General features: G+C 45.6%; 1 protein-coding gene across 2 annotated transcripts in view; it reads right to left on the reverse strand.

Moving 5' to 3' along the window:
- LOC139405527 (FHF complex subunit HOOK-interacting protein 1B-like) overlaps positions 1-25,835 on the reverse strand; it is a 78,924-nt gene that overhangs the window by 35,569 nt on the left and 17,520 nt on the right. For both annotated transcript variants that reach the window (XM_071147933.1, XM_071147934.1), the window contains exon 3: positions 13,113-13,628. In XM_071147933.1, the coding sequence (XP_071004034.1) occupies positions 13,113-13,241 (129 nt within the window). In that variant the 5' untranslated portion in view covers positions 13,242-13,628. The remainder of the gene's footprint in view (positions 1-13,112; positions 13,629-25,835) is intronic.

Raw genomic sequence — 25,835 nt, forward strand, 5'->3', positions numbered from 1 at the left:
GTTCAGTGTGTCAAATCGGAGGGTCTGCTGTCCGGACCTCTGGCAGTCTCTATGGGGGTGCCACAGGGTTCAATTCTTGGACCGACTCTCTTCTCTGTATACATCAATGAGGTCGCTCTTGCTGCTGGTGAGTCTCTGATCCACCTCTACGCAGACGACACCATTCTGTATACTTCTGGCCCTTCTTTGGACACTGTGTTAACAACCCTCCAGGCAAGCTTCAATGCCATACAACTCTCCTTCCGTGGCCTCCAATTGCTCTTAAATACAAGTAAAACTAAATGCATGCTCTTCAACCGATCGCTACCTGTACCTACCCGCCTGTCCAACATCACTACTCTGGACGGCTCTGACTTAGAATACGTGGACAACTACAAATACTTAGGTGTCTGGTTAGACTGTAAACTCTCCTTCCAGACCCATATCAAACATCTCCAATCCAAAGTTAAATCTAGAATTGGCTTCCTATTTCGCAACAAAGCATCCTTCACTCATGCTGCCAAACATACCCTTGTAAAACTGACCATCCTACCAATCCTCGACTTTGGCGATGTCATTTACAAAATAGCCTCCAATACCCTACTCAACAAATTGGATGCAGTCTATCACAGTGCAATCCGTTTTGTCACCATATACATTTGTCACCATATACTACCCACCATTGCGACCTGTACGCTCTCGTTGGCTGGCCCTCGCTTCATACTCGTCGCCAAACCCACTGGCTCCATGTCATCTACAAGACCCTGCTAGGTAAAAGTCCCCCCTTATCTCAGCTCGCTGGTTACCATTGCATCTCCCACCTGTAGCACACGCTCCAGCAGGTATATCTCTCTAGTCACCCCCAAAACCAATTCTTTCTTTGGCCGCCTCTCCTTCCAGTTCTCTGCTGCCAATGACTGGAACGAACTACAAAAATCTCTGAAACTGGAAACACTTATCTCCCTCACTAGCTTTAAGCACCAACTGTCAGAGCAGCTCACAGATTACTGCACCTGTACATACCTATAATTTAGCCCAAACAACTACCTCTTTCCCTACTGTATTTTATTTATTTATTTATTTTGCTCCTTTGCACCCCCATTATTTTTATTTCTACTTTGCACTTTCTCCCATTGCAAATCTACCATTTCAGTGTTTTACTTGCTATATTGTATCTACTTTGCCACCATGGCCTTTTTGCCTTTACCTCCCTTATCTCACCTCATTTGCTCACATCGTATATAGACTTGTTTATACTGTATTATTGACTGTATGTTTGTTTTACTCCATGTGTAACTCTGTGTCGTTGTATGTGTCGAACTGCTTTGCTTTATCTTGGCCAGGTCGCAATTGTAAATGAGAACTTGTTCTCAACTTGCCTACCTGGTTAAATAAAGGTGAAATAAATGATGTGACCGGCACTTCAAGAAAAACTCTCTAAAAAGGGGCAATCAAAAACCTTCTGATGGGAGCTGACTATTCACAGGCTAGTCCATCCTTCTTCACAGCCAGGCACCCACACCTATTGACTCACACCCCCCATGCACACGCTTTGCAGGCACTTCACACATACCAGTATACAATGAGGCCGAAAGACATAGAAAGTGCCTCCACTCTCCATACACATAATAACCCTCCCCGGATAGGTCTATTTCTATAGATAAAGACATAGAAAGTGCCTCCACTCTCCATACACATAATAATCCTGCCCAGATATGTCTATTTCTATAGATAAAGACATAGAAAGTGCCTCCACTCTCCATACACATAATAACCCTGCCCGGATATGTATATTTCTATAGATAAAGACATAGAAAGTGCCTCCACTCTCCATACACATAATAACCCTGCCCGGATATGTCTATTTCTATAGATAAAGACATAGAAAGTGCCTCCACTCTCCATACACATAATAACCCTGCCCGGATATGTCTATTTCTATAGATAAAGACATAGAAAGTGATTTTCTTGCAGCTCCACATGTGTAATTCCAGGAATAAAAGTCTAGGTAGGCACAGCGAGACCAGAACTCCACCTAGCAACAACAACACATCAATGTCACATGAAACCGTATGTTTCTTTGTCGTGGCTAGTTGCCAGGACTGTTTGTGCTTTAGTCGTCAACTTCTCTTTCATTTATAGCCATCTTAAACATTCCTGAAGAATTACAAAAGATAAAACGGCAACATTTCTTTCTGCGTTCATAGTTGATATAATAATATAATACAATACAACGTGTTCTGTCAGAAAAAGCATAGAGAATAACAAACAATGAAATCCTTATAAAATCAGTAAACTCTTCAAGCATTGTGTGGGTAAGTGCATTGTAGCCTGAGGCGAGGAACCACTTTCCTCTCCCCCAATGAGCTTTGAGAGGGAAGTGAGGAATGGGGGAAAGAAGAGGAGAATTTCAATTGCATTTTGCTGATTCCTCACAACCCATTGGATAAGATGACAACAGGGGAGGGACCTCTGACCTTCTCATCCAATGGGTTTTGATGGAGGAGACAAGGAGAGAGGATGCAATGAATCAAGGAAAATGCCATTGAGATTCTCCCAAGGAAAGAGGAAGCAAGTATTTGAAAGCTATTGAAGCCCTCATGCAGTCATTGTCATGTTAAATCACTGTATTTAAAAAATAAATAAAATACCTTGTTTATTTCCCTGAGCCTCCATTGGCCCTTAAAAAGCTTAGTCGGATAGTGTGGGCGTTTGGAAACACATTAAGATATTTACATACACAGCTCAGATTGGCTGATAGAATGGTCTTGAGCCCACCCCCTTACCCAGATGAACAGTAATTGGTCTATTATAAATCAGATTACATTGTGAGGTCACGTGTGTCATAAATTCCATCCCACCAGAACAGGATGAAATTCCGGGCCTTTTATTCCCCAAACAGCACTTACACAAAAAGGGAATCATCATTTTCACAATTTGTGTTATTATAAAGCGTTATTTATAATAACACAAATTAGTGTTTTGAATTATTATTTTTATATTACAGGAACATGAGCCGCCCCTTGAAAATTGCAAGACTGACTGAGCTACCATAATACCCTTGTCCTGTCCAGACTGACTGAGCTACCATAATACCCTTGTCCTGTCCAGACTGACTGAGCTACCATAGTACCCATGTCCTGTCCAGACTGACTGAGCTACCATAGTACCCATGTCCTGTCCAGACTGACTGAGCTACCATAATACCCATAGTACCCATGTCCTGTCCAGACTAACTGAGCTACCATAATACCCTTGTCCTGTCCAGACTGACTGAGCTACCATAGTACCCATGTCCTGTCCAGACTGACTGAGCTACCATAGTACCCATGTCCTGTCCAGACTGACTGAGCTACCATAATACCCTTGTCCTGTCCAGACTGACTGAGCTACCATAGTACCCATGTCCTGTCCAGACTGACTGAGCTACCATAGTACCCATGTCCTGTCCAGACTGACTGAGCTACCATAGTACCCATGTCCTGTCCAGACTGACTGAGCTACCATAGTACCCATGTCCTGTCCAGACTGACTGAGCTACCATAATACCCATAGTACCCATGTCCTGTCCAGACTAACTGAGCTACCATAGTACCCATGTCCTGTCCAGACTGACTGAGCTACCATAATACCCATGTCCTGTCCAGACTGACTGAGCTACCATAGTACCCATGTCCTGTCCAGACTGACTGAGCTACCATAATACCCATGTCCTGTCCAGACTGACTGAGCTACCATAATAATACCCATAGTACCCGTGTCCTGTCCAGACTGACTGAGCTACCATAATACCCATAGTACCCATGTCCTGTCCAGACTGACTGAGCTACCATAGTACCCATGTCCTGTCCAGACTGACTGAGCTACCATAATACCCATAATACCCATGTCCTGTCCAGACTGACTGAGCTACCATAATACCCATAGTACCCATGTCCTGTCCAGACTAACTGAGCTACCATAGTACCCATGTCCTGTCCAGACTGACTGAGCTACCATAATACCCATGTCCTGTCCAGACTGACTGAGCTACCATAGTACCCATGTCCTGTCCAGACTGACTGAGCTACCATAATACCCATGTCCTGTCCAGACTGACTGAGCTACCATAATAATACCCATAGTACCCGTGTCCTGTCCAGACTGACTGAGCTACCATAATACCCATAGTACCCATGTCCTGTCCAGACTGACTGAGCTACCATAGTACCCATGTCCTGTCCAGACTGACTGAGCTACCATAATACCCATAATACCCATGTCCTGTCCAGACTGACTGAGCTACCATAATACCCATAGTACCCATGTCCTGTCCAGACTGACTGAGCTACCATAATACCCATAGTACCCATGTCCTGTCCAGACTGACTGAGCTACCATAATACCCATAGTACCCATGTCCTGTCCAGACTGACTGAGCTACCATAATACCCATAATAGCCATGTCCTGTCCAGACTGACTGAGCTACCATAGTACCCATAATACCCATGTCCTGTCCAGACTGACTGAGCTACCATAATACCCATGTCCTGTCCAGACTGACTGAGCTAGAATAATACCCATGTCCTGTCCAGACTGACTGAGCTACCATAATACCCATGTCCTGTCCAGACTGACTGAGCTACCATAATACCCATAGTACCCATGTCCTGTCCAGACTGACTGAGCTACCATAATACCCATAGTACCCATGTCCTGTCCAGACTGACTGAGCTACCATAATACCCATAATACCCATGTCCTGTCCAGACTGACTGAGCTCGAATAATACCCATGTCCTGTCCAGACTGACTGAGCTACCATAATACCCATAATACCCATGTCCTGTCCAGACTAACTGAGCTACCATAATACCCATAATACCCTTGTCCTGTCCAGACTGACTGAGCTACCATAATACCCATAATACCCATGTCCTGTCCAGACTGACTGAGCTACCATAACACCCATGTCCTGTCCAGACTGACTGAGCTACCATAATACACTTGTCCTGTCCAGACTGACTGAGCTACCATAATAATACCCATAATACCCATATCCTGTCCAGACTGACTGGGCTACCATAATACCCATAATACCCATGTCCTGTCCAGACTGACTGAGCTACCATAATAATACCCATAATACCCATGTCCTGTCCAGACTAACTGAGCTACCATAATAATACCCATAATACCCTTGCCCAATCCAGACTGACTGAGCTACCATAGTACCCATAATACCCTTGTCCTGTCCAGACTGACTGAGCTACCATAGTACCCATGTCCTGTCCAGACTGACTGAGCTACCATAGTACCCATGTCCTGTCCAGACTGACTGAGCTACCATAATACCCATGTCCTGTCCAGACTGACTGAGCTACCATAATACCCATATCCTGTCCAGACTGACTGAGCTACCATAGTACCCATGTCCTGTACAGACTGACTGAGCTACCATAGTACCCATGTCCTGTCCAGACTGACTGAGCTACCATAATAGCCATAGTACCCATGTCCTGTCCAGACTGACTGAGCTACCATAGTACCCATGTCCGGTCCAGACTGACTGAGCTACCATAGTATCCATGTCCTGTCCAGAAACAACCTCTAACTAGGAATAATAAGGGGCTTTGTGTCGTTTCTGGACAGGATCCCACAACCCTCTGAGTGTTTGCTGGACCAACAACACGATTCGAAGGCAATGGTTGGATGTTTAATTTCATTGCCCCACACACACACACGGGTAGCTGGGGTACATTCGTTAAAGCAGTAAAAAATGAGACATTTACATATCTACTATTAACACACTGGCTTCATTCCAGCTAGTTAGGTGTGGAAATTGACTGACTGTAGCATATCTTTAGTCTTTTTAAATTTTTTTAAATTTATTTTACCTTTATTTAACTAGTCAGTTAAAGAACAAATTCTTATTTTCAATGACGGCCTAGGAACAGTGGGTTAACTGGCCTAGTGGGTTAACTGCCTGTTCAGGGGCAGAACGACAGATGTCAGCTCGGGGATTTGAACTTGCAACCTTCCGGTTACTAGTCCAACACTCTAACCACTAGGCTACCCTGCCACCTCTACACTCTAACCACTAGGCTACCCTGCCGCCTCTACACTCTAACCACTAGGCTACCCTGCCACCTCTACACTCTAACCACTAGGCTACCCTGCCGCCCCTCCACTCTAACCACTAGGCTACCCTGCCGCCCCTCCACTCTAACCACTAGGCTACCCTGCCGCCTCTACACTCTAACCACTAGGCTACCCTGCCGCCCCTCCACTCTAACCACTAGGCTACCCTGCCGCCTCTACACTCTAACCACTAGGCTACCCTGCCACCTCTACACTCTAACCACTAGGCTACCCTGCCGCCTCTACACTCTAACCACTAGGCTACCCTGCCGCCTCTACACTCTAACCACTAGGCTACCCTGCCACCTCTACACTCTAACCACTAGGCTACCCTGCCGCCTCTACACTCTAACCACTAGGCTACCCTGCCACCTCTACACTCTAGACACTAGGCTACCCTGCCGCCTCTACACTCTAACCACTAGGCTACCCTGCCGCCTCTACACTCTAACCACTAGGCTACCCTGCCGCCTCTACACTCTAACCACTAGGCTACCCTGCCGCCTCTACACTCTAACCACTAGGCTACCCTGCCGCCTCTACACTCTAACCACTAGGCTACCCTGCCGCCTCTACACTCTAACCACTAGGCTACCCTGCCACCTCTACACTCTAACCACTAGGCTACCCTGCCACCTCTACACTCTAACCACTAGGCTACCCTGCCACCTCTACACTCTAACCACTAGGCTACCCTGCCGCCTTTACACTCTAACCACTAGGCTACCCTGCCGCCCCGGGGGCACCAATAAATACTGCTGTTTTGGCTGTATGGCGTCATTGAATGAATGATGCCATAATATAGCGCACGTTAAAACTAACGTTAATACTACTTCACGACAATGTTGCCGTTATCAGGTCCGTTACGTTAACAGCATCATTCGTACCAAGGCTACTCGTATCATAGACCACAATTCAACTGTGGTATAAATTGGGTACGTAAAATAGCCTGCTAAAACTGGAGGTACTTTTCTTCATGTTCTTTCCTTTAGTTGAGCGGACACCCTGTGCTGTGGAGAAACAGCAGTGCCTGGATCTTGCGCCAACAACAAAAAACACCAGATAGGCCAAGCAAACGCCCCAGAACTGACATGAACTAAACTCATATTGATGTTTTGGAGCTGGAGAGAGAGAGAGAGAGAGAGAGAGAGAGAGAGAAATCTACTGCAGATTGGAGGTCCTGAATTTACAAAAAGAGCTACTGTGAATTCACAAACAAAAACTCCTTCAGAGAAACAAATGCCCACTGTGTAAAGAACACTGATCTTTTTAATTATTTAAACAATTATTTATTAAAATATTTATTAAAACAATTATTTATTAAAACAATCCATTCCCAAGCAATTGGGGGGGCCCTCCTCAGATAGGCCCTCCTCTACAGTCCCCTCGGGCAGGCCCTCCTCTACAGTCCCCTCGGGCAGGCCCTCCTCTACAGTCCCCTCGGGCAGGCCCTCCTCTACAGTCCCCTCGGGCAGGCCCTCCTCTACAGTCCCCTCGGGCAGGCCCTCCTCTACAGTCCCCTCGGGCAGGCCCTCCTCTACAGTCCCCTCGGGCAGGCCATCCTCTACAGTCCCCTCTGGGCAGGCCCTCCTCTACAGTCCCCTCGGGCAGGCCCTCCTCTACAGTCCCCTCTGGGCAGGCCCTCCTCTACAGTCCCCTCTGGGCAGGCCCTCCTCTACAGTCCCCTCGGGCAGGCCCTCCTCTACAGTCCCCTCTGGGCAGGCCTTCCTATACAGTCCCCTCGGGCAGGCCCTCCTCTACAGTCCCCTCTGGGCAGGCCCTCCTCTACAGTCCCCTCGGGCAGGCTCTCCTCTACAGTCCCCTCTGGGCAGGCCCTCCTCTACAGTCCCCTCTGGGCAGGACCTCCTCTACAGTCCCCTCGGGCAGGCCCTCCTCTACAGTCCCCTCTGGGCAGGCCTTCCTATACAGTCCCCTCGGGCAGGCCCTCCTCTACAGTCCCCTCGGGCAGGCCCTCTTCTACAGTCCCCTCGGGTAGGCCCTCTTCTACAGTCCCCTCGGGTAGGACCTGCACAGTCTCCTCGGGTAGGACCTGCACAGTCTCCTCGGGTAGGACCTCCACAGTCTCCTCGGGTAAGTCATCTCCTTGTCCCCTGCCAAAGTTCTACAGTACCTCCACTGCAATAACGAGTCCAAAAAGATCCACATCCGCCATCTGGAAAAATCCGGTTGCGTAGAACCTTAGGCGCTGAAGTAGTGTGTGTCCAGCCTCGTTCATATCACTCCCATGCTTAATGGTTGGCGCAACCTTTTCTTTCCAGTTGCATTACAAGAGTCCATGGAGAAGCGGTATCTCCTTGAAAACTCATCATTATCATAAAGCTCAACGGGATTCAACCTGCCTCTAATTATTCTCTGAGGAACTCTTGTCGTTTTGGTCTCTTCACGGTAGATATGCTGCCCTTTTAAAATCAGTTCAACCACCTCAAGAACCAGTTTAGAATTAACCTTTAGTCTAGGTTTATATTAAAATGTATCTAGGTTTTAAAGTGAAAACTAAATTTAGATTTAGAGAAAGGAATTTAACTAGTATTAATTTAAAACTAGGTTTAAAATTTGGTGCAACAAGATGAAAAGATAAAACATTGATTTAATCCAGCTTAAAGAGCTAATCCATGTTGGTGCAACCTACCCCAAATGTTCTGTCCTTCCAGATTAACATTAATTCCCTCACCTTGGCCGTTGTTAAATCGCGTGCAGTATCACACCAGCTCTTTATCACTTGACTGTCATTCAGAAAATCATTTCCTGAACCAGTTGATGTTGTGTGATAATGTCCCTGTGTAACTAAACAGCTAGACATCATTCTCGTATGATTAAATCTTGTTAAAAGTTACTATTTCTGTTAGAAGCATTTGGTTTTGCAATCGCGTTCATTATTTTGGGATGCGTGTCAATGAACTGGTTTCACACCGTAACATACCAACCGTTACGAGGTGTCAATGAACTGGTTTCACACCGTAACATACCAACCGTTACGAGGTGTCAATGAACTGGTTTCACACCGTAACATACGGCGATATGAACCGTTACGAGGTTACAATGAACTGGTTTCACACCGTAACATACCAACCGTTACGAGGTTACAATGAACTGGTTTCACATCGTAACATACCAACCGTTACGAGGTGTCAATGAACTGGTTTCACATCGTAACATACCAACCGTTACGAGGTGTCAATGAACTGGTTTCACATCGTAACATACCAACCGTTACGAGGTGTCAATGAACTGGTTTCACATCGTAACATACCAGCCGTTACGAGGTGTCAATGAACTGGTTTCACATCGTAACATACGGCGATACGAACCGTTACAATGAACTGGTTTCACACCGTAACATACGGCGATACGAACCGTTACGAGGTTACAATGAACTGGTTTCACACCGTAACATACGGCGATACGAACCGTTACAATGAACTGGTTTCACACCGTAACATACGGCGATACGAACCGTTACGAGGTGTCAATGAACTGGTTTCACATCGTAACATACGGCGATACGAACCGTTACGAGGTGTCAATGAACTGGTTTCACATCGTAACATACGGCGATACGAACCGTTACGAGGTTACAATGAACTGGTTTCACACCGTAACATACGGCGATACGAACCGTTACAATGAACTGGTTTCACACCGTAACATACGGCGATACGAACCGTTACGAGGTGTCAATGAACTGGTTTCACATCATAACATATGGCGATACGAACCATTACGAGGTTACAATGAACTTCCGAGATCGGCATACAAATAAGAAGACCAACAGCAATATCCAATATAATATATAATAATATATAAAAATATACAAACATTATACAGGATCCAATTCAAAAGTGTAATTCAACTGTTAAATGCTAATGTACGATCTTTAGTCATTATGTCAAATATGTACGGAAAGGTAGTGTTTTATGTCACAGGATTTTGGACAAATCTGTGAAGACTAAGCATGAGAGAGGGTTTATAGGTTTTGATCCAATATATTGAATGTGTCTATGTTCCCCTTTTATATCTTAATGTATTCACATGAAGATAAAAAAAAATGGGGGAAAACTATGTGAATTATTATCAATGACCTTATAAAGAGCTACAAATAGTTGTCCACAACAAGAAATGCTCACTGATCCCCTAGTTTATAGAAATACCCTGATACGCAGTCATTTGAGAGAGAGAGAGAACGAGCTAGAGCGCGCGTGCGAGAGAGAGAGAACGAGCTAGAGCGCGCGCGCGAGAGAGAACGAGCTAGAGGGGGAGAGAGAGAGCGAGAGAACGAGCTAGAGGGGGAGAGAGAGAGCGAGAGAACGAGCTAGAGGGGGAGAGAGAGAGCGAGAGAACGAGCTAGAGGGGGAGAGAGAGAGCGAGAGAACGAGCTAGAGGGGGAGGGAGAGAGCGAGAGAACGAGCTAGAGGGGGAGAGAGAGAGAGAACGAGCTAGAGGGGGAGAGAGAGAGAGAGAACGAGCTAGAGGGGGAGAGAGAGAGAGAGAGAACGAGCTAGAGGGGGAGAGAGAGAGAGAACGAGCTAGAGGGGGAGAGAGAGAGAGAACGAGCTAGAGGGGGAGAGAGAGAGAGAACGAGCTAGAGGGGGAGAGAGAGAGAGAACGAGCTAGAGTGGGAGAGAGAGAGAGAACGAGCTAGAGTGGGAGAGAGAGAGAGAACGAGCTAGAGGGGGAGAGAGAGAGAGAACGAGCTAGAGGGGGAGAGAGAGAGAGAACGAGCTAGAGTGGGAGAGAGAGAGAGAACGAGCTAGAGTGGGGAGAGAGAGAGAACGAGCTAGAGTGGGGAGAGAGAGAGAACGAGCTAGAGTGGGGAGAGAGAGAGAACGAGCTAGAGGGGGGAGAGAGAGAGAATGAGCTAGAGTGGGAGAGAGAGAGAGAACGAGCTAGAGGGGGAGAGAGAGAGAGAACGAGCTAGAGTGGGGAGAGAGAGAGAACGAGCTAGAGGGGGGAGAGAGAGAGAGAATGAGCTAGAGTGGGGAGAGTCAGCTGCAGCAGTATTGAGTCATGTACAGGCTGCAGCATTGTGATGGAAGAGCTTTTTAATACTGCCTGCAGAGTTTAACAGTGTATGTATTCGGGCTGGGTATTGCCAGGGACCTCACGATACTCACGATTAGGCTTTTAGTGGTCATAAAATTGTGTCAGCTGTTTATTGTCATGCAAAAGACTGCCGGTCTCACGGTAATTGACCGTTAATGAACAAACACATTTAGCATCTCAAGGCCTTCATGCATAGCTGCCAAATACGTGATTTTGGAACGTCAACATTTATATAAAAAAAAATATTTTAGGCAGGTTGAAGAAAATGTATTTCAGGAGAAAAGAAAATGTGTCTATCCTCCATTCTGTAGGCTGTAGGCTTGTTCATTTAGCTTTATAAGTACCAGTGCTATGATTTTATAGAAGAATATCATTTTTTTATTTTTTTATACCTTTATTTAACAAGTCAGTTAAGAACAAATTCTTATTTTCAATGACGGCCTAGGAACAGTGGGTTAAACTGCCTTGTTCAGGGGCAGAACGACAGAATTGTACCTTGTCAGCTCGGGGGATTTGAACTTGCAACCTTCCGTTTACTAGTCCAACGCTCTAACCACTAGGCTACCTACCTCCTCTAACACTCTAACCACTAGGCTACCCTAATTGAACTTAACCTAATGACATAGAAAGAAAGGTACATTCTGGAGTGAGTGAGTATATGAAGTGGTTATGTGGAGTGTAAAAGTGATCATTTGAAACGGGGTCCTTTGTGGTAGATTTAAAGTTACATAATAATCACAACAACCATTTCTAAGATTTTACTGAGTTACAGTTCAGAAGGAAATCAGAAATAAATTAATTAGGTCCTAATCTATGGATTTCACATAACTGGGAATACAGATGTGAATCTGTTGGTCACAGATATAATACCTTTAAAAAACAAAAAGTAGGAGCATGGATCAGAAAAACCAGTCAGTATCTGGTGTGAACACAATTTGCCTCATGCAGAGCAACACATCTCCTTCGCATCGAGTTGATCAGGCAGAGAGAACAGTCTATGACTTGGGTATCTTCAGTCTGACAATTTTCTGGGTCTTCCTCTGACACCGCCTAGTATATACAGTGGGGAGAACAAGTATTTGACACACTGCCGATTTTGCAGGTTTTCCTACTTACAAAGCATGTAGAGGTCTGTAATTATTATCATTAGGTACACTTCAACTGTGAGAGAAGGAATCTAAAAAATCAACAACAAAAAAATCAAAAATCCAGAAAATCACGTTGTATGATTTTTAAGTAATTAATTAGCATTTTATTGCATGACATTAGTATTAAACTCATCGAGCTGATCCTGGGAGAACTGTAAACTGTTCATCAGGTCCTGGACCTCTCTGGTCAGGTCGTCCATTATTTTATTAGTTGACTCCACCAGTAATCGAACACAACACTTGAAGCGATTTTCTTGTTGTAACAACTGCTTGACAAACTCCTTTGAAAGAGACACACCACTGTCCTCAACGGTACTCCCGCCGGCTTTGGTCTTTGTCATGGTAGCAACGTAGGCTACGCGGTTACTCCTCACAGTTTCAGACAGGGCATGTCGCAGGGAAGCTAGAAAATGCAACAAACAGCAGTGATCTAGAGAGTTACAAGCACGGGACAACCCGCCGTCCCAGCAACAAGGTCTAACCGTGTCGCGGGCTGTGTTCAAAGCCCTCAAGGAAACCCTGCTAGCTTGATAGGCAGCTAATAGTGGCAGCTAGGCTAGCTGCTACGCCAAGCAGCTCATCAGACCCTTGGTCGGCAGGATTCCTGGACAGATAGCAGCGGTCCCAGCAACACATGCCAACCGTGTCACGCGATCCAAATGCAAAAAGGTAGCTAGCTAGTAACTTTTTCAAACTTTCCAAAATGATCAAAAACAACAAACAGAGTACTCCCTTGTTCCGAGATCAACCGTGAGTGAGTGAGTGAGTGAGTGAGTGAGTGAGTGAGTGAGTGGAGTTTCTCACCTGTCTCCAGTGGTTCTCGAACACCATGAGGCAGGTCTCTGGGTCAGCAGTACAGGGACTGGAAGAGGCTACGTTCCTACTGGACCTGCCCCCCGGACCCCGGGGGGTCAGCCGGCTCAGCCAACTCATCCTGACCTCCAGAGGGATCAAGGGTCAGAGGTCAATGTTCAGGGTTCAGACAGGAGCAGGAGAGAGGTGCTGGCACATGGACAACAAGGTAGGAGAGAAGGAAGAGATTGAGAGTAGGGAAGAGGAGGGGAGGGAGGAGGGAAGGTGAGGGAAAAGGAGGAGAGGAAAGGGAAGGGAAGGAGGGGGCAGTAGAGGGGACCAGGAGAGAGTCCAGATAGAGTCGGATGAGGAAAAAGAGGTAGATTCTGTTGTGGTCGCCGGGGTGAGGATGTCTCTCGCCGTCAGTGTTACCGTAACGTAACGGATTAGCAGTGGGCTATCCCCGAAGACCCTGTCATCCAGTCTGCAGCTGACACCACTCCATTCCCAGGCAGAGGACCCACAGCACTGGAGGAAAACAAACACAACACAGGAGGTTAGAGAGTTAGGGTTGTATTATAAACTGGGTGGTTCCAGCCCTGAATGCTGATTGGCTGACAGCCGTGGTATATCAGACCGTATAATCTAGAGCCAAAAGAAACCCACACCTGTTTAGGCGAGGTGCTGGCTAGCAGGAGTTTAACACTTGAAAATTAAAAGGAGAGCTGAAAACTCCAGGAGCTCAGATGCAATCATTTAATAACCTAATATCCAACGTTTGGACAGACAAGCTGTCCTCATCAGACTGTATACCACGGGTATGATAAAATATGTATTTTTACTGCTCTAATTACGCTGGTAACCAGTTCATATTAGCAATAAGGCAACTCAGGCGTTGGTGATATATGGCCAATATACCACGGCTAAGGGCTGAATCTAAGCACTCCGCGTTGCGTCGTGCGTAATAACAGCCCTTAACAGGGGTATATTGGCCTTAAACACCACATCTCCTCTGCCCTTATTGCTTAAAATATAGAAATGTTTTTATACAGAGGGTAGGGTTGTAATATATTTGAGAAAGGCCATTTATTGGTCGCCAACTCATCTGCCAAAAAATAAAGAATTATAGACCATGGTAGCATGCACGATGGCAACTCACAAATCAACCACCCCGGCTGGCCGCTCACTTGGATACATCATGTCAATTCCCACCACAAAAGGACATTATACAGTTGAAGTCAGAAGTTTTACATACCCTGTCTTAGGTCAGTTAGGATCACCACTCTATTTTAAAAGGGAAATGTTAGAATAATAGTATTTCAGCTTTTATTATTTCAGCTTTTATTATTTTCATCACATTCCTAGAGGGTCAGAAGTTTACACACACTCAATTAGTATTTGGTATCATTGCCTTTAAATTGTTTAACTTGGGTCAAATGTTTCAGGTAGCCTTCCACAAGCTTCCCACAAGAAGTTGGGTGAATTTTGGCCCATTCCTCCTGACAGAGCTGGTGTAACCGAGTCAGGTTTCTAGGCCTCCTTGCTCACACACGTGTTTTCAGTTCTGCCCACAAATGTTCTATAGGATTGAGGTCAGGGCTTTGGGATGGCCACTGCAATACCTTGACTTTGTTGTCCTTAGGCCATTTTGCCACAACTTTGGAAGTATGCTTGGGGTAATTGTCCAATTGGAAGACCCATTTGCGACCAAGCTTTAAATTCCTGACTGATGTCTTTAGATGTTGCTTCAATATATCCACATAATTTCCTTCCTCATGATGCCATCTATTTTGTGAAGTGCACCAGTCCCTCCTGCAGCAAAGCACCCCCACAACATGATGCTGCCACCCCCGTGCTTCACGGTTGGGATGGTGTTCTTCGGCTTGCAAGCCACCACCTTTTTCCTCCATTCATAACGATGGCCATTATGGCCAAACAGTTCTATTTTTGTTTCATCAGACCAGAGGACATTTCTCCAAAAAGTACGATCTTTGTCCCCATGTGCAGTTGCAAACCGTAGTCTGGCTTTTTTTATGCCGGTATTGGAGCAGTGGCTTCTTCTTTGCTGAGCGGTCTTTCAGGTTGTGTCGATATAGGACTTGTTTTACTGTGAATATAGATACTTTTGTACCCGTTTCCTCCAGCATCTTCACAAGGCCCTTTGCTGTTGTTCTGGGATTGATTTTCCCTTTTCACACCAAAGTACGTCTCTAGGAGACAGAATGCGTTTCCTTCCAGAGCGGTATGATGGCTAAGTGGTCCAATGGTGTTTGTACTTGCATACTATTGTTTGTACAGATGAACGTGGTACCTTCAGGCATTTGAAAATTGCTCCCAAGGATGAACCAGACTTGTAGAGGCCTACAATTTTATTTCTGAGGTCTTGGATGATTTCTTTTGATTTTCCCATGATTTCAAGCAAAGAGGCACTGAGTTTGAAGGTAGGCCTTGAAATACATCTGCAGGTTCCCTCCAATGGACTCAGATAATGAAAATTAGTCTATCAGAAGCTTCTCAAGCCACAACATCATTTTCTGGAATTTTCCAAGCTGTTTAAAAGGCACAGTCAACTTAGTGTATGTAAACTTCTGACCCACTGGAATTGTGATATGGTGAATTATAAGTGAAATAATCAGTCTGTAAACAATTGTTGGAAAAATTACTTGTGTCATACACAAAGTAGATGTCCTAACAGACTTGACAAAACAATAGTTGGTTAACCTCACTAGGGTAGGGGGCAGCATTCGGAATTTTGGATGAAAAGCGTGCCCAAAGTAAACTGCCTGCTACTCAGGTCCAGAAGCTAGGATATGCATATAATTGGTAGATTTGGAGAGAAGACTCTACATTTTCAAAAACTTAAAATAATGTCTGTGAGTATAACAGAACTGATATGGCAGGCGAAAACCTGAGGAAAATCCATCCAGGAAGTGCTATTTTGAAATGCCTGTTTTTCCATTGAAAGCCTATCCACCATACAAAGACTTATGATGCAGTTCACGATCCCTATGGCTCCCACTACATGTGGCCAGTCTTTAGGCATTGTTTCAGGCTTTTACTCTGAAAAATGAGGGAGAAACACCACTTTCAATGAGAGGACATTGGACATTTCCAGACATGAGTCCTGCGTGTGACCGGGACCGTGCCTTTCTTGTTTTCCCTTTCCAATGACGAAGGTATTGTCCGGTTGAAATAAGACCGATTATTTATGACAAAAACAACCTGAGGATTGATTATAATGTTTGACATGTTTCTACCAAATTTTATGATACTTTTTTGATTTTTCGTCTGTCTGTTGTGACCGCGCTTTGTTCCAATGGATTACTGAACAAAACTGAGGTTTTTGAATATAAAGAGGGACATTATCGAACAAAACGAACGTTTATTGTGTAACATGGAGTTTTGGAAGTGCAATCATATGAAGATCATCAAAGGTAAGTGATACATTTTATCGCTATTTCTGACTTTTGTTACTCCTCTACTTGGCTGGTTACTGTTTGTAATAATTTGTCTGATGGGCGCTGTTCTCAGATTATCGCATGATATGCTTTCGCTGTAAAGTATTTTTGAAATCTGACACAGCGGTTGGATTAACAAGAAGTTTATCTTTAATCTGGTGTATAACATGTGTTTATTAAATGTATGTTTATTATGAGAATTTCTGTTTTGTTGAGTTTCACACTCTGCAATTTCACCGGATGTTGTTTGAAACAGTGGATTACTGAACAAGACCCGCTAACAAAACTGAGGTTTTTGGATATAAAGAGGGACTTGATCGAACAAAACAAACATTTATTGGGTAACTGGGAGTTTTGTGAGTGTAACCATATGAAGATCATCAAAGGTAAGTGATACATTTTATCGCTATTTCTGACTTTTGTTACTCCTCTACTTGGCTGGTTACTGTTTGTAATGATTTGTCTGCTGGGCGCTGTTCCCAGATTATCGCATGGTATGCTTTCGCTGTAAAGTATTTTTGAAATCTGACACAGCGGTTGGATTAACAAGAAGTTAATCTTTAAACCAATGTCTAACACTTGTAAAGTGGGGCAAAAAAGTATTTAGTCAGCCACCAATTGTGCAAGTTCTCCCACTTAAAAAGATGAGGCCTGTAATTTTCATCGTAGGTACACTTCAACTCTGACAGACAAAATGAGGAGAAAAAAATCCTGAAAATCACATTGGGGCGGCAGGGTAGCCTAGTGGTTAGAGCGTTGGACTAGTAACCGGAAGGTTGCAAGTTCAAACCCCCGAGCTGACAAGGTACAAATCTGTCGTTCTGCCCCTGAACAGGCAGTTAACCCACTGTCCCTAGGCCGTCATTGAAAATAAGAATTTGTTCTTAACTGACTTGCCTAGACTTGCCTATAAAGGAAAAATAAATAAAAATTGTTGAATTTTTAATGAATTTATTTGAAAATTATGGTGGAAAATAAGTATTTATGTATGGTGACTAATATATACATATCAATATATCTCTCTCTATTTCTATCTATCACCATAATTTGCAAATAAATTCATTAAAAATCCTACAATGTGATTTTCTGGATTTTTTTCTCCTAATTTTGTCTGTCATAGTTGAAGTGTACCTATGATGAAAATTACAGGCCTCTCATCTTTTTTAAGTGGGAGAACTTGCACAATTGGTGGCTGACTAAATACTTTTTTGCCCCACTGTACACATCTATCTCCATTTTAAATTTATTTTACCTTCATTTAATATTTTACCATTATCTATATATCTATACAGTTCATCGAACCTACGGTATACATTCAACCATCTACACAAAGAGGTAGATTTAGTAAAAAGAAAAAATGGGGTCGAGGACAGAGCTTTGTGGTGATGTCTCTTCCTGTCTTCCAATCCACTGACCGGTGGGCAAGAGCAGAGAAGCAATTGCGTGAGCAAGCAGAAAATGTGTTTAAAAGTTGGCATAAAAAAAAAGGTTGTCAACAGGAAGTTTCCGGCATTTCCAGAGAAAGGACGCGTTTAAAAAAAGAAGAAGAAGAAGTGGTGACAGTGGGATGTTATGCTCCAGTCTAAAACACGCAGAAAAAAAGGTGGACCTTATTACGCTTTTATGTAAATGGTTCAATCTCAAATACCATTCCTCAATTTAAAAACACACCCATGTCACAGAAAGAGTTAAAAGAAAAACAAAATAAATAAATAGTAAAAGCTCTAAGGAGTAGTTTAATCGATATCGTACGTTTTAATTTAGTAAAGATTAGTATATGGCTGATGTATTTTATAATTAGGAAGCACAGCGTATGAATTTAAAAATAATTCATATTAATGAGGGTAAAGCAAATCATGAATATCCAACGGAGATTGGTAATAAATAAATGGTAGACTAGATTAAAGCACCAACACATACAGTAAAATGGTAGACTAGATTAAAGCACCAACACATACAGTAAAATGGTAGAGTAGATTAATGCACCAACACATACAGTAAAATGGTAGATTAAAGCACCAACACATACAGTAAAATGGTAGACTAGATTAAAGCACCAACACATACAGTAAAATGGTAGACTAGATTAAAGCACCAACACATACAGTAAAATGGTAGATTAAATCACCAACACATACAGTAAAATGGTAGATTAAAGCACCAACACATACAGTAAAATGGTAGATTAAAGCACCAACACATACAGTAAAATGGTAGATTAAAGCACCAACACATACAGTAAAATGGTAGACTAGACTAAAGCACCAACACATACAGTACAATGGTAGACTAGATTAAAGAACCAACACATACAGTAAAATGGTAGACTAGATTAAAGCACCAACACATACAGTAAAATGGTAGACTAGACTAAAGCACCAACACATACAAGGTCTAACGGGGAGTGGCCTCTCCTCCCGGAGGTTTGGGACCAAGCCAAGGTCAAAAGGTCATTGTTGCTAAACATTAACTATTAGGCCCTTAAGCCTACGACTTTCACGAGGGGGTGGGGTAGATGGGCCTTGGGATGAGAGGTGCTTTCTAGGGGGTGGGGTAGAGATGGGCCTTGGGATGAAAGGTGCTTTCTAGGGGGTGGGGTAGAGATGGGCCTTGGGATGAAAGGTGCTTTCTAGGGGGTGGGGTAGAGATGGGCCTTGGGATGAGAGGTGCTTTCTAGGGGGTGGGGTAGAGATGGGCCTTGGGTTGAGAGGTGCTTTCTAGGGGGTGGGGTAGAGATGGGCCTTGGGATGAGAGGTGCTTTCTAGGGGGTGGGGTAGAGATGAGCCTTGGGATGAGAGATGCTTTCTAGGGGGTGGGGTAGAGATGGGCCTTGGGATGAGAGGTGCTTTCTAGGGGGTGGGGTAGAGATGGGCCTTGGGATGAAAGGTGCTTTCTAGGGGGTGGGGTAGAGATGGGCCTTGGGATGAGAGGTGCTTTCTAGGGGGTGGGGTAGAGATGGGCCTTGGGATGAAAGGTGCTTTCTAGGGGGTGGGGTAGAGATGGGCCTTGGGATGAAAGGTGCTTTCTAGGGGGTGGGGTAGAGATGGGCCTTGGGATGAAAGGTGCTTTCTAGGGGGTGGGGTAGAGATGGGCCTTGGGATGAGAGGTGCTTTCTAGGGGGTGGGGTAGAGATGGGCCTTGGGATGACTTGAGGCCTGATAACTACTACCCACAAACAACAACCATAGCACAACACAAGGGATTGATAGAGGCTTTAGCAGGTAGAGATTGGCAGGAGGAATAGAATGAAGTGAGGAGGAGCGTACCAAGCGACTACAGGAGGAGGCATAGAATGAAATGAGGAGCGTACCAAGCGGCTACAGGAGGAGGAGGAATAGAATGAAATGAGGAGCGTACCAAGCGGCTACAGGAGGAGGAGGAATAGAATGAAATGAGGAGGAGCGTACCAAGCGGCTACAGGAGGAGGAGGCATAGAATGAAATGAGGAGCGTACCAAGCGGCTACAGGAGGAGGAGGAATAGAATGAAATGAGGAGCGTACCAAGCGGCTACAGGAGGAGGAATAGAATGAAATGAGGAGGAACGTACCAAGCGACTACAGGAGGAGGAGGCATAGAATGAAATGAGGAGCGTACCAAGCGGCTACAGGAGGACGAGGAATATAATGAAGTGAGTAGGAGGGTACCAAGCGGCTACAGGAGGAATAGAATTAAGTGAGTAGGAGGGTACCAAGCGGCTACAGGAGGAGGAGGAATAGAATGAAATGAGGAGGAGAGTACCAAGCGGCTACAGGAGGAATAGAATGAAATGAGGAGGAGCGTACCAAGCGGCTACAGGAGGAATAGAATGAAGTGAGTAGGAGGGTACCAAGCGGCTACAGGAGGAATAGAATTAAGTGAGTAGGAGGGTACCAAGCGGCTACAGGAGGAGGAGGAATAGAATGAAATGAGGAGGAGAGTACCAAGCGGCTACAGGAGGAATAGAATGAAATGAGGAGGAGCGTACCAAGCGGCTACAGGAGGAATAGAATGAAATGAGGAGGAGCGTACCAAGCAGCTACAGGAGGAATAGAATGAAATGAGGAGGAGCGTACCAAGCGGCTACAGGAGGAATAGAATGAAGTGAGTAGGAGGGTACCAAGCGGCTACAGGAGGAATAGAATTAAGTGAGTAGGAGGGTACCAAGCGGCTACAGGAGGAGGAATAGAATGAAATGAGGAGGAGAGTACCAAGCGGCTACAGGAGGAATAGAATGAAATGAGGAGGAGCGTACCAAGCGGCTACAGGAGGAATAGAATGAAATGAGGAGGAGCGTACCAAGCAGCTACAGGAGGAATAGAATGAAATGAGGAGGAGCGTACCAAGCGGCTACAGGAGGAGGGGGAATGAAATGAGGAGGAGCGTACCAAGCGGCTACAGGAGGAATAGAATGAAATGAGGAGGAGCGTACCAAGCGGCTACAGGAGGAATAGAATGAAATGAGGAGGAGCGTACCAAGCGGCTACAGGAGGAATAGAATGAAATGAGGAGGAGCGAACCAAGCGGCTACAGGAGGAATAGAATGAAATGAGGAGGAACGTACCAAGCGGCTAGAGGAGGAGGAATAAAATGAAATGAGGAGGAACGTACCAAGCGTCTACAGGAGGAGGAGGAATAGAATGAAATGAGGAGCGTACCAAGCGGCTACAGGAGGAGGAGGAATATAATTAAATGAGGATTAGCGTACCAAGCGGCTACAGGAGGAATAGAATGAAATGAGGAGGAGAGTACCAAGCGGCTACAGGAGGAGGAGGAATAGAATGAAGTGAGGAGGAGCGTACCAAGCGGCTACAGGAGGAGGAATAGCATGAAGTGTACACCTGCAGGGGTAGACTGACAGAGGGGTATTGATCCTTTATTCTTGCCAATCTCAGCAGAAAAGCAGCCCACAGGCATAGAGCCTGGAGGTGGGAAGTGCCAGGTTTCTTAAACTTCCTTCTTCACGTATGTCCACATATTAAATACGTTACTCCACTGTATCTGTTACATTTGTGCTATTACACTCCTAGGTCCCTGACAGAACTCTAAACAATAATCTTGAGGCCATCTTTCTTTTAGCTGGTGTGGGAGTTCGTTTCTCCGGCCCTTTGTACTCTCATAGAAACTAGGTTATCGCTACTCTATGTACAGAATGGAAGGAGTCTGAGTTGACAACAACAGAGCACATTTTAGAGTGTAGGCTAGTCCTGCTTCAGGTCAGAGTAGGGTTGTTCTTCTCCAGCAGGCAGGTCAGATGGGATGTTCTGCCTTGTGAGGTCCTCCAATTACTTTCTGTCCTCATTAGGAGACTGTTCAGTATTTGCTGTGGGTAGAAACAAACCGTTTGCTAGAGGCCGAGAGAGAGAGAGCGAGAGGCTGAGAGAGAGAGAGAGAGAGGCAGAGAGAGAGAGATAGCGAGAGAGAGAGAGAGAGCGAGAGGCCGAGAGAGAGAGATAGCGAGAGAGAGAGATAGCGAGAGAGAGAGATATCGAGAGAGAGAGAGAGAGAGAGAGCGCGAGAGGCCAAGAGAAAGAGAGAGAGAGAGAGAGAGAGAGAGAGAGAGGCCGAGAGAGAGGCCGAGAGAGAGAGGAGAGCGAGAGGCCGAGAGAAAGAGAGCGAGAGGCCGAGAGAGAGAAGGCGAGAGGCCGAGAGAGAGAAGGCGAGAGGCCGAGAGAGAGAAGGCGAGAGGCCGAGAGAGAGAAGGCGAGAGGCCGAGAGAGAGAAGGCGAGAGGCCGAGAGAGATGATGTTGATGATGCCATTCTTACTCTCCTCAACATGGTCTACAGACATCTAGAGGGTGTTGAATCCCATGTCAGGGTTCTGTTTGTTGACTTTTCTTCTGCCTTTAATTACAATCCAGCCTTACATTCTGGCACAAAGACTCATTCGGGACTTCTCTTTAGATGGGGGGGGGCTGGTTTTGTGGCTGTTGGGACTTCCTGAGCAGGTCAAAATGGGTCCCCACGTGTCAGACATACGCAATACCAACACAGGCGCTCCTCAGGGATGTGTTTTGTCCCCACTCCTGTACACTAATAGTTGTACTAGTTCCCATCCTGACAGACACCTCGTTAAGTTCTCTGATGGCACTGCCTTGATCAGCCTGTTGCATGATGACGAGGAACATCATGGCCGAGTCCTAGATGACTTTGTAGAGTGCTGTGAGGAATCACACTTGGTCCTCAATACCGACAAGACCAAAGAGATGTGCATAGACTTCAGGAAGCGTACAACACCTGCCTCTAACATCTATCAGAGGTCAGAACATAGAGATTGTAGAGGAATACAAATACCTGGGTGTCCTCTTGGACAATAAGCTTCAGTGGAGTAAATGTACAGACCTGATCTACAAAAAAGAGCCAACAGAGACTGTACTTTCTCAAAAAGCTGGGATCTTTTAATGTTAATTGTACAATGTTGTTTGGCAATGCCACTGCCAGCCAGAGAAATATGCTGAGAAGGATTATTACCACAGCAAGCAAGGTACTAGGAGTCAAACAGACAGGCCTGGATGAGATCTTTAAGGTCAGGGCCCTCTGTAAAGGCTCACAAAATCATTTTAGACCCAAGCCACCCCTATACCTGGACTTTGAACTACTCCCCTCTGGGCGCAGGTATAAGGCAACCCTCAGCAGGAAAAACAGAACTAGACAATCATTTGTGCCAGGTGTGATATCACTCCTAAATAACTCGGCTAATGTTCCTATCCACCCAGTAAGGCCAGCAGGCTAATGTTCCTATCCACCCAGTAAGGCCAGCAGGCTAATGTTCCTACCGTCCCAGTAAGACCAGCAGGCTAATGTTCCTACCGTCCCAGTAAGACCAGCAGGCTAATGTTCCTACCGTCCCAGTAAGACCAGCAGGCTAATGTTCCTACCGTCCCAGTAAGACCAGCAGGCTAATGTTCCTATCCATCCAGTAAGACCAGCAGGCTAATGTTCCTATAGACTCCGTAAGACCAGCAGGCTAATGTTCCTATAGACTCCGTAAGACCAGCAGGCTAATGTTCCTATAGACTCAGTAAGACCAGCAGGCTAATGTTCCTACCGTCCCAGTAACACCAGCAGGCTAATGTTCCTACCGTCCCAGTAAGACCAGCAGGCTAATGTTCCTATCCATCCAGTAAGACCAGCAGGCTAATGTTCCTATAGACTCAGTAAGATCAGCAGGCTAATGTTCCTATAGACTCAGTAAGATCAGCAGGCTAATGTTCCTATAGACTCAGTAAGATCAGCAGGCTAATGTTCCTATCGACTCAGTAAGACCAGCAGGATAATGTTCCTATAGACTCCGTAAGACCAGCAGGCTAATGTTCCTATAGACTCAGTAAGACCAGCAGGATAATGTTCCTATCCACTCAGTAAGGCCAGCAGGCTAATGTTCCTATCCACTCAGTAAGGCCAGCAGGCTAATGTTCCTATCCACTCAGTAAGGCCAGCAGGCTAATGTTCCTATAGACTCAGTAAGACCAGCAGGATAATGTTCCTATCCACCCAGTAAGGCCAGCAAGCTCATGTTTCTATCCACCCAGTAAGGCCAGCAAGCTCATGTTTCTATCCACCCAGTAAGGCCAGCAAGCTCATGTTTCTATCCACCCAGTAAGACCAGCAGGCTAATGTTCCTATCCACCCAGTAAGACCAGCAGGCTAATGTTCCTATCCACCCAGTAAGACCAGCAGGCTAATGTTCCTACCGTCCCAGTAAGACCAGCAGGCTAATGTTCCTATCCACCCAGTAAGACCAGCAGGCTAATGTTCCTATAGACCCAGTAAGGCCAGCAGGCTAATGTTCCTATAGACTCAGTAAGACCAGCAGGCTAATGTTCCTATCCACTCAGTAAGGCCAGCAGGCTAATGTTCCTATCCACCCAGTAAGACCAGCAGGCTAATGTTCCTATCCACCCAGTAAGAACAGGACTCTTGTCTCTTTTTATTGGTATGTAACAATTATGAAAGTTGTATTGTCAACTTGTTTGGTTATTTTAAAAACGCCACTTTAAAACGTGTACATGACACCAACAAACTGTCCCCATGGGGACAATAAAGTCAGTACAGTAAAGACAGCAGGAGAGTGGGAAAACAAGAGAGAGCTGAAGCATGTGAGAGGGAGAGCAAGAGAAGGAGAGAACCAACGTGAAAGAGTAGAGGAGAGAAAGAGCGTGGGAGGATGAGTCTCCACTTATGAGCATAATATCTAAATTAACCTCGGGTTGGAACCAAAATTATTTCCCAATAGCTTTCAAAAATGTTTTTAACAAGTGTAGGGTACGATATGTGACTGAAACTTTGCAGGTGAGGAGAACTCTGGGTAATAAGGCGCTGGGCATCTTGTTGTTATGACGTGCATGACTTGAATTTGCAAAATTATACCTACGGAGGAGTAGCTTCTATAGAGGAACTTTGAATGTCTTAACTTCAGAGAGTTGGCTTAACTAACGTTGGACCAGAACTAGCACTTGGCCATGACTCAGTTCCATTGCATTACACATGATGTCGCCTAGAGTTTGAGAGAGCTAGACCTGAGCTAGCTAACGGGCTAGCTAACGGGCTAGCTAACGGGCTAGCTAACAAGAAAGCTTGTGTGTGTGCAGAGTGGCACCAGAAATAAAGTAAACAATCCAATGTGAAACGTGATAACTGTAGTATCCTTAACTAGCATTGAACAAGTTCAGAACTGTTCTCTAATTAAACCACTCTCTAATTTCTGAATCAGTCCTGTAAAGGTAGTAGCTACAGTAGACTCTGCACGCCTGGGGGAGGCGAGGGGCTACAGTAGACTGCACGCCTGGGGGGGAGGGGCTACAGTAGACTGCACGCCTGGGGGGAGGGGCTACAGTAGACTAGGCACGCCTAGGGGGGGAGGGGCTACAGTAGACTAGGCAGGCCTAGGGGGGGAGGGGCTACAGTAGACTAGGCAGGCCTAGGGGGGAGGGGCTACAGTAGACTAGGCAGGCCTGGGGGGGAGGGGATACAGTAGACTAGGCAGGCCTAGGGGGGGAGGGGCTACAGTAGACTAGGCAGGCCTAGGGGGGGAGGTGCTACAGTAGACTAGGCAGGCCTAGGGGGGAGGGGCTACAGTAGACTAGGCACACCTGGGGGGAGGGGCTACAGTAGACTGCACACCTAGGGGGGGAGGGGCTACAGTAGACTCTTTACTTAGGAGGGAGGGGCAGGTAGCCTACACAAACACAAAGATTTTCAGCTGGCAGGCAGAGACTGGAATAAGTTTGAGTGACAGTGAGGGCAGTGAGTGACAGTGAGGGCAGTGAGTGACAGTGAGGGCAGTGAGTGGCAGTGAG

The sequence above is a fragment of the Oncorhynchus clarkii genome, chromosome 3, assembly GCF_045791955.1.
Source record: "Oncorhynchus clarkii lewisi isolate Uvic-CL-2024 chromosome 3, UVic_Ocla_1.0, whole genome shotgun sequence".
Lineage (NCBI taxonomy): Eukaryota > Metazoa > Chordata > Actinopteri > Salmoniformes > Salmonidae > Oncorhynchus > Oncorhynchus clarkii.